The 10,125-nt window shown below is 39.1% G+C and overlaps 1 protein-coding gene across 2 annotated transcripts; it reads right to left on the reverse strand.

The window, feature by feature from the left end:
- Positions 1–759: 759 nt before the first annotated feature.
- LOC104594909 (omega-3 fatty acid desaturase, chloroplastic-like) lies at positions 760–9,879 on the reverse strand. 2 transcript variants are annotated; one of them, XM_010255458.3, is made up of 9 exons: positions 9,284–9,879; positions 3,020–3,386; positions 2,786–2,875; positions 2,592–2,658; positions 2,322–2,414; positions 2,023–2,208; positions 1,830–1,910; positions 1,448–1,585; positions 760–1,333 (listed from the first exon to the last, which is right to left on the reverse strand). In XM_010255458.3, exons 1-9 carry the CDS (start codon positions 9,294–9,296, stop codon positions 1,142–1,144), a joined length of 1,227 nt encoding a protein of 408 aa, XP_010253760.1. In that variant the 5' UTR covers positions 9,297–9,879; the 3' UTR covers positions 760–1,141. The 2 variants fall into 2 exon arrangements, with proteins under 2 accessions (XP_010253760.1, XP_010253759.1); XM_010255457.3 differs by lacking the exon at positions 9,284–9,879 and having other exon boundaries at positions 3,020–3,861.
- Positions 9,880–10,125: the final 246 nt, after the last annotated feature.

A 10,125-nucleotide genomic window follows, 5' to 3' on the forward strand; every position in this document is an offset into this window, starting at 1 on the left:
TTTTTAATACCTTGCATTGGGTGTTGTTCATTCTTACCCAATACCCAGTACTCGGAACCATTTCTAAATCCTCCCTTTCTTTGGTAGGTAAGATTTAAATCTACCTTTAGAATCACATCTGTCACTACTCATAAAGTTCATTTTTTTGTCTGATCTCTAGTCTCTAGTCTCTACATCTGATAATTACTGTCTGGATTTTCTGGGTTTTCAGGTAGATGTGGCTATTAGCAAAGAAAATATGATTTGGATAGATAGATGCAACTCCAATTACAACGTTTGAATTGTCAACAACAGAGATTGATTGGCACTTACAAGTTACAACCTACGTTGTTACGAGTGGAAGGAACATGCATACGACTACGAGTGAGCTTTCTGCAATCTGCACCATATATATGTTCTTTTAAATATATAGCCATAGATAGATAAGCCGAGGACTTGGGAGTTATCCACTACCACTAGCTAAAAGCCTAAAACTGCTTTAGATTTTGGTGTTGAGAAACTTGTGCCTAAGCATAAAAAAGATAAAATTCTGATACCACTATTTCAATGGCTTTGGCTCCAAAAGTCCTCTGCCAGTGATCATTTAGGATGATGAGCCGACCTCACATTCCAAAGATGGGTTGGCTGGGCTATTCTTCCCTCTAGTCTGTACTCTACAGAGATACAAGTACCCTCTTCAAAGATCAATCATTTATACTGTAGTGTTATCTTCAAGCCGTGTTGTAGTTCCACAATACCCAATAAAAAGAGGAGACAAAATTGAATTGAAAGTAAGCATTCAAAGAGATTATAATCTTTTCATATTTTTTTCCCTTTTTCCCCCTTTATATAACTTTTATGTGAATGAGAAATGAGGGATGCTTAAGATGATTCAAGGTAAACAAATAGAAATGTTTCCTTAACTATAATAGGAAAATAATACCCACTAAATATTGGAATAAATACCCCACTACAGCAATCTTTTGTGCCCATGTTTTAAAAGAATAGGCTTCATCTTCCATCTTCATGCATTTCTCTTCTCCCCCCGTGGAATTTGACAGAGAGAAGCATTATTGGAGGCAGGTTTCAAACCACCAGCAATAATTGTTAACAATGAAGATTGGTCACTGAGAATCATTTAACTTGAAAAGACACCAGGACATTACGCTGACTTCGTCTTTGAAGATCCAAAAAGCTCTGGGTCCGTTTGATAGTATACAACATCTCCAGTGTCACTGACATAGTGATCTCGTCTCATACTCCCTATTAGATCTCCGATCAAGTGAAATGGTAGATGCCAAGACTTCCTAGGCTCCCGGTAATACTTCCCAAGTACAGGCTTCGCCGCCTTTGTCTGCAGGGTCACCGTAACAAATGATAAGAACCATTTTCCATTTCCTACTGAGTAATTGATTTCCATAGTTGCTTGTGAGAATTATTTGTTTGAACGAAAGAATTTAACACTTACTGCCTCAACCAGGTGATAGTGAGGGATTTGAGGGAAGAGGTGATGAATCACATGGGTCCCAATATCATGGTGAATGTTGTTAATCCAACCATAGTCACGATCAAGCGTGGTAAGTCCTCCCCTCAGATAATTCCATTCCTGTCACAGTTCAATACAAACCACTGGCATAAATTAACATTTTAAATAAAATTCCATTCCTCTACAAACTTTTACACCGTCTCCTTAACAAAGTTGGAACTTTGACTATGTAAATTGCAGCTAAAAACACTAACTGAAACCAAAATTTTTTTAATGAGTGGTATGTATTACATTTAACTTGTGCTTGCAAGTTTTTTCTGTAAACAATCAATAAGCAGGGGAAACATTAGAACAGAAACAATACCTTTCCACGGTACCATGGAAGTTTATCCTCATGGCCATGGTGATGCAAGTAAGTTACAATATCAAGCCACATGACAAAAATCTGCATTCAAAAGGCACAAGAGAAAATTATATGAGCAGAGACAATAATCCAGCAGGAATTCAAGAAACCAAAGAAATGCATCAATCAACCGTGAAGGAAGAACTAAGCCTACCCAGTAGGGAACTCCATAGAGCTTAAGCATTTGGACCGGACCAATTACACAGGACAACCCCACAAGCAATGCCACCATTGCTACCCAACACACGGTGGATGTAATCACATCTTTCCTCTCGTTAGGAGCAAACAAGTCACTGTCGGGATGGAAGTGGGAACCCGTCTTTCCAGGACTTCTACTCCACTGTAACACAATCAATCACATAACAGAGAACAATAAGAAACACATCGGATTTCTGGCACTTCTATTCCACTGCACAAATGGATTTTGAACCAGCCAAGAAACACGACACCTACCAGATAGAATGGATATGCGAACATGGGGAAAGGCACCATGAACCGCAATGTTCGAGTACTATCGTCCAAAGTTCTGTAAATCTTCTCGGTCAACTGCAAGAGAGGAGATAATCCAAATATAAATAAGAAAATTAGATTAGAAGACAAAGTCCGGATCAGCTGCACATGTTGCATTAAGCAATCAGTGTGTCAGGTATGCAGGACTTGGTGTAAAACTCAGTTACTCAAGAAAACAAAGGCGGAGAAGACATTAACAATAGAATTACTAACCGGGTGCCATGATTCGTCATTCTCAACGTGCCCATGGTTCTGGTGATGAGTCCTATGGCTGATTCTCCTGCAATGTTTATCAATGTACAATTCTGTTAAGAAACTGAACTTCCAAAGCTCATCTATGTTCATGAAATCTCTAAACAATCATGATATTCCCCCACAAATTGAAGAAACAGGCCATAAGAACATACCATCCATGGTAAGGTACAAGGATTGAGGAATGCAGGAAATGCCCAACCACACTATTTAGCTTTGGGTTGTTGGAAAAGCTGCCGTGACCGCTGCACAATCCAAAAACTCGAATAAGGAAAACCATAAAAAGAGGGAATACAAGATATGGTGCTAGTTGCCTAGAATTACAAGAAAAGAATGAAAAAGAGGAAATCCTTTATCGAGTCTAACCAAGAGAGAGGTAGGGAATTTACCAATCATGGCCGAGGACAAAGAGAGCCCAGAACATGGTTCCCTGTGCAGCCCAGTAAAGAGGCCAAACGACCCAATTGTTGAGGTAAGCCGCAGCTGCCGCCAAGCCGAAGACCACAACAACATCCCGGAGGACGTAGCTCATCGAGCGCCAAGGGTCCTTGATCCAACAGTGTTTCGGAATGGCAGCTCGGATGTCAGCCAATCGGAACGGGGGAGGCGCACCGGGATCAAACTTATCTTCTTTGTCGACCCCATTAATCCCATTGACGCCATTAATCTTCTTGGCTCCGCTGTCCTCATCCTCAACAGGTGCGACTCTGGCGGGAGCGCTTACCTTGAGTCCCCAATCTCTGTCCGTAGGCGCGCCTGAAACCCAAATCGGAGAAACATTGAGATCTATCCCACGAACACCGCCACCTCCTTTACACCCAGGCAAACTAATCTTGGTGGGGTTGTTGGAGAAAACTCCAGTTCTGGGCCGAGGAAAACAGCGAGGCAGAGGTCTTAGACCGCATTCTGATAAGACCCAGCTCGCCGCCATTGGAGAGCGAGACCCAGATGGAGAGCTCTAGAGATCTGTAGCTCTCCAACACGTATGGTTATAATAGATGTAGAGAAAAGATAGAGGAAGCAGAGTCAATCTGGGGCTTGAGATACTTTATAGAAATTATTAAAGAAAAAGGAAAAAAAATGCGAGGAGAAGAAGAGATAACACTATGAACGAAGATAGATTCTCTCCCTCTCAATCTTTAACAAGAACCTCACGTTTCTGCTTCGTCGATTCACCTCTATCGTGGCCCTATATGTATAGTATAGTATTGTTACTGGGAGATAGACGGGAAGGAGGAAGAGGAGGAGAAGGGCTTTTTTAAGTGCAGCAGGCGTGACCTGAGGCTGAACCTGAACAGGTGGTGCAGGTGCATACATGTGCGAACACCATGATTGACACGTGTGTAAAACTAATACCTGCATATGTTTTTTCTTTGACTACATCCGTCCGCGGGCGCGGAGGATGACCGGACGTTGTGATACGCACGAGTTTCAAATGGTGGGTCCCGTCCCGTCACATGGAATAGCTGGCTGCATGGTCACACATTCACATACTCCTGGAAAGTCTTCGCACGAACCGGATACCATACCCAATCTGCCCAATCGGGGTTCGTGGTCGTGAAAGCAGAACAGGAGAGGATAGGTCGAAGAAAGTGGAGAGAGGTTCAGTGTGACTTCCGTGTAGGTACCATTTGACTTTTCTTTTTTCTTTTATTTCTTAGACCAAAATGAGTGACGCAGTTTGATCGCAGCCACCAGCCACAACTTTTCTTTTCATCTACATTAACATAATACGAATTGTGTGGCTGTGATGTTACGTGGGTAGACGTGGCAGAGTTTGTGTGGACCTGCCCACTCCTTGTGAAGAGGCTTCTGTTCTGATAAAAAGACTTGTATACCCTACACAAAGAGGGATTCATTGAAACCGATCACACAACATGTACCAGTCACACATCGGAAACTTGTGTGTGGCTGGCTGTAAGGTCGGTGTGAGTAGGGGTGTCAATTGGACTGGATGTGATTCAATCCAATCTAGTCCAATGTGAATCCATTATAAATAGATCACGTCCAATTCAATTTAATGAATGTTTTGAACCAGTTTAAATCGGTCCAATTCAATGTCAAGATCATTCAATCTGTTCAAATTCATTTTGATTTGGATTGATTTCAACTCAAACCCAATCCAATATAAATTTGTTATAGAAGGACCAGGTTCAATCCAATCTAATAAATATTTTAGACCAGATTAGTCCAATTCAATATTTCTTATTGGTCCATCCAAATTGATTTTAGACTGAACAGAGTCAAATCCAAAATCGGTCCATTGACAACCTTAGGTGTGAGTAGCATATCCCAATTCCTTGTTGAAGGAAAATGGATGAATTCTACTCTACTAACTTGGGACCCATTTGTCTGTACCACGAAGAATTCACAAGGAGTTGCATAAACAGATAAACTCGTTTCTTTCACCGCATGGTGTAAACTGTACACTCGGCAGCCAATTCACATCTGCCCCCACAGAAAGAGCGTACATCCCAACCGTATATTGGGAACATCTTCCAATTGTGCATGTGAGGCATTTTTGGGGCACGTTCTGTGATGGGCAGATGTGAAACCCTCGGCAGCTTAGGTACACGAGGCTAAGAGGATGCGTGTTCTTTTTAATGTAAACCCAACGAATTAAAAAAAAAAAAAAGGTTATTTGTATTCCTCCGTCTTATAAATTTTCATGAATTTATACAATTAAAAACAATAGGTGAGAGCAATCTATCACAATTGAAATGATACTATGTTATAGTTGGAAGTTTGGGACAATACATGAGAGCAAACCATTAATTAACATATCTTTGGGACAATACAAATACAATACAGGAACTCGGATTTGTTCCTCACACCACATTGCAACTGTACATTCCAAACATCTTCCGTACTTGTATGTTGTCATTAAGGGGAGATGTTCCCAATGCACAGCTGGATGTGGTATGAGATCGATGCAAAGAGCAGTGTGTGAGGACTGAGGAGCATTATCCAGGTTATGGGTTTTACTACTTATTGATAAAAATGTACAGGCTTGGGTTTTATCTTCTAAATTTTATATTTTTTTAACTTATTTTTGTCCAATTATACATTTTGCAAATTAAAAATATTGTTATCGAAAATACAATTATTCACCAAAATTCAAACAAAAAATCACACACCATACAACAACAAAAAACAAAATAATAATACAATTTATTACCTAACACTTATTACGGATATATTATTTTACGATTTATAATATTATCGAAGCAGATTAATTTAAAAAGTCCCAACCCAGACCAAAGACAAAATGGAGCCTACTACTTAGCAGCCCAAGGCCGAATTCGTGGGGCTCAAAATAGACTTAAGCCCGATTAAAATGGGCCAGGCTCGGCAAGCCCAACAGGCTAACCAGCTCATGAACAGATCCAAACACAATATACAAAACATTCCCAACTTGAGTATTGTAATTATGCCCACCCAATTTCAAATTGATCCCATCTCATGGTGAGATCTTATAAAAGTCAATAATAAAGTGCTAGGGCCTAGGGTCCACAAAGAAAAACATAGCCCATAGGGGATGGGCGGTGAAGGGGAAGAAGGGAATTCCAATTCCATTGTACGGAATTGGACTTTGGACCTCTGAATCTGAGGCTTTGACCTCCTTCACCTGTTTGATCGGTCCAGTCATCCCATGCGACTCCGTGTATTACGAGCATCTCCTATACCTGCCTCCCATCTCATGTCACGCCCATTCCAAGACAGAGTTTGGTAAGATTTGAATTTGGAAATTTGTCAATGGGGCTTATCGGGTCAGACCCAACCAGGCCCGGTTTTATTTTATTGGTCTTTAACAGTTTAACTTAGTAATTTGATAATAAATATTCTAGTTTTGTTGCTAATATACATTTAGGGCCCATAATAGGGACGGATGACTCAGAACAAGTATAGAAAAAGAATAAACAAAAATTATTTTGTTTACTGTTTTTCCTTCTTTGGTTGGTTTTTAAGATTCTTTTCTGACTCCTTTGTCCAATTCATTTATTTCTTTGTTACAAGCAGATGCTTAGAGCAATTCTATATTTCTTGAACAACAAGTTGGATACCCCACATGAATCCTTTTACAAAGAATAATTTAAGTGCATAAACTAAGATCATATCACTTAGGATCCATTAAGCACTCTATGGGTCCATAACTTGTTTTTTATAACCAAAGAATTATTGTATAATAAGAGATCAGAGAATTAAAGATCCTCGTCCGCCATTCCTAAATCTCATAGTAGGTGAGTGCATGCTCTTTCCTTGTTTTGCATATATCACTTAAAAGGGTATATTTTAATTCAGTGTAAGAACATGTACAAATATTAAGTATGCATGATATAGGGTATTTAGATTTCAACTTTTATGACATGCACGGAATTCAAGACAAGCATCTTTTATATATATTTAAGTGGGGAAGTGGAGGAAATGTGGTATTTTTCTAAGTTGAATTACAGCTGAAAAGTGCAGTCATTGGAGGTGGGAGATGACCCCACATCTAGGGTTTGGCTTGGGATTAAACAATTACCGTGTCTAGGGTTTTACAAATTTCTTTAGCATATTTAGTAGTCTTGCCAATACATGAAAGAAATATTAAAATGCTAGCTTTTCTGGATAAACCACAGTAGCAAGTAATCATATTGTTTTGGTAAAAATATCTCCCAGGAATACCATAAGCTTTGGTCTCATAAAGACATAAACAAGATTGAAAACCAAAGAAGAGAAATAGAAAAACCAAAAAACACTCACCAATTTTTCTTTTTCTTCATTTTCTCCTGTTATCTTTCCAATAAAATTCTCTTGGCATTGAAAAGCAAACGTCCATCATTTTCAGTAAGAAAATGACAAGAGAATAGGGGTTTTATTCTCCATTAGAAAATGTTTTATGCTGTTGTGTTGCCGCTCTCATGAGTGTGAAAAATACTTTTGCTCTTTTAAAACGTAGATGCTTTCTTGATATAAATAAATAAGAAAAAAAGAAAGACAGTAGATACTTTCGCTTATAGGCTTCTTGTTTTTTGAAATTTTTTGAACGTTGGATAAGATACTCGGCTTTAACATCGACCGTGAAAAGGTCAAAGTTACTTCCATGACCAAACCAGTTGAGAAAGGAAAAAGAACAAGGTAAAGGGGTTGTGTAATGGAGAAGATAAATAAAAAAAAAGGGAAATGTCTTGACAAAGGAGATAATTTTAGTCCCCCCCCCCCCCAATAGATTTTACAATCTTATTGTTTGCATTGGACTCTCAACTCTGAAAGTTCTGTTTGTTTGGAGTGCAAATTTCAAGTAAAATGGAGTGAATAATGGTAAATTTTTAGTTCACTTATTAAGCTCATTTGCTCTATCGATCTACTTGTAGGAACTTAATATGGGAGGTAAAATTCGAGAGTTGCCACCGCCAAAGATTACAATGGCGATTGCTTGATTTGATTGACAACAACTGAGATCTAATAATCAAAACTCCCAAACAATTCCTTACTCAAAAACGGAAATATCTCCGCATAAATCATAAACCCACCAAATCATCATAATAACCAAACTAATCTATCCATCAAGTTCTTGTGGCGACAGAAGAGATTGTTGGACAATAGTTGCATAGATAGAGAGGGAAGAAAATATTGAAGAGAGGGAGTAAAAATGTTCATTGGTTAACTATTCTCTCCTCTAAGATGGCTTCAAAAATTTTGCACTGCATGACTTTTTAAGATGCAAAATTTGCAGTGCTTAGGGATGAAAAGCAAAAGCAGGTAGGCCTGATCTGATTTTTCCACACCCCCCCCCCCCGAATGAGGCAAAACAAACTCCAAACAAATGCAGCCTAAAGAGGGATTTGAAACAAAACATTCACAAATGCGCATTGACACACATATCGACATTTTTTCAAAGCACAAAAGCTTGGAAAATTAGTAAAAGAAACATCCGTTCTACTTCTACAACCAGAATTTGTGCGGATCGAAAAAACAGGAGAGAGAGAGAGAAAGAAAGAGAGAGAAGAGATGTTCAGCTTAATGTGTTTATTAGGAAATTTTAGCTATAGATATATAAGAAAAAATAGATATAGATTTCCAGAGGAGGAATGACCTGACTACGTTTGTTTTTTAATTTGTTTAAATGCAAAATGGGCAGAAAGTTTCACTCTGAAACATTTGAGCTATTTTTCCCTCTTTTCTTACAATTAAAACATTGTTTTCTTCGTCGTTTACATCAAAATGAACTAATGGGGTAGGACAAAAAAAGAAGTTTTTGCTGTAAAAGGAAGAATAGAAATAAATAGCAGAAATATTTCATTCTCAAATTTTTCATACCCATCGTACATAGAGAAACAAATAAATGCGGTGGGTCTCTTGAAGAAGAAGAAGAAGAAGAAGAAGAAGAAGAAGAAGAAGAAGAAGAAACGTTCTACAGCTTCATATAAATCATAAAAGGCTCAATGCATGAGGAAATAAATAAATGCACGGGTAATTCAAAGGGCCCTCTATGGCTAAATTCCGAAATGCAGCCTGAATAGAGTCAAATGTAATTAATCCCAGCCAGATAGAGCTAGTTTAGGGTAGCTCACTGGTTCAAAAAGGAGAGAAGACATTAAAGGTACATTGTAAAGAAAGAGAGTAGTAGTTTGGGGCATTTGGCCAAAAAGAAGGCGTGCAAATCGTACCTGACTCCGGCATACTGCAGCAGCTACAATTTCTACTCGAAGCAAATCTCCTTCCAACTTCTGGGTTTATTTGTTGCGCATCAGTTGGAGAGCTGAAGCCCTTGATTTATAGTGTGGGTGGAAAATCATAACAAAAAAATCAACAGTAGAAGAAGACGAGATGCTCTCACATGGCCGTTTGCCTTTTTCGCTACGGAATCTGATGTCACCCACATGACGTGCTATATATAACTTAGGGCTCCATGAACCATTTCCATGGATCTCTGCACTCCGCGAATTTGAATCTGCGACGTAACCAAATACCCTCCATTTAATGGCACGAGAAGCCGGGACCGTGAGTGAGGCCTGACCTTTTCTATTCGACGTGGCTCACGTCCTTTATTACGTGGGGGATGCGATTAACGTGCAACCTCCTCCCTTTCCAAAGTCCAAGTTAGTTGAAGGGGTTTGCCTGAAATAGCTCATATGGAGCAGACCTCAACCGCGATATACGATCTTCATTCGTAGCTACTCCTACTCATCAACTCCACTCCACACGATAACTAAGTCATGGTGATCAGACTATTCATCAAACACCTCCTAGTCATACATGAAATGCTCCAAAGTCATGAGAGGTTTTGGGGTTAACGGGTTCCACCAACCAACATTCTCCGTGTATAGTTTGGGGGTTATTAGGATTAGAAAATGTTATACCCGACCCACCTTGAACTACGAATTTTTGCAATACATTAAATCTATATTTTGTTAAAGATAATTATATGGTATATTTATTTTTCATTGGTTTACACCAATATTTTAAAAACCGATCCAGAACCACAACTGTTTTGGCCACTGGTTTTGTA

This window comes from Nelumbo nucifera, chromosome 2 (assembly GCF_055504915.1).
Source record: "Nelumbo nucifera cultivar China Antique chromosome 2, China Antique-T2T, whole genome shotgun sequence".
Classification (NCBI taxonomy): domain Eukaryota; kingdom Viridiplantae; phylum Streptophyta; class Magnoliopsida; order Proteales; family Nelumbonaceae; genus Nelumbo; species Nelumbo nucifera.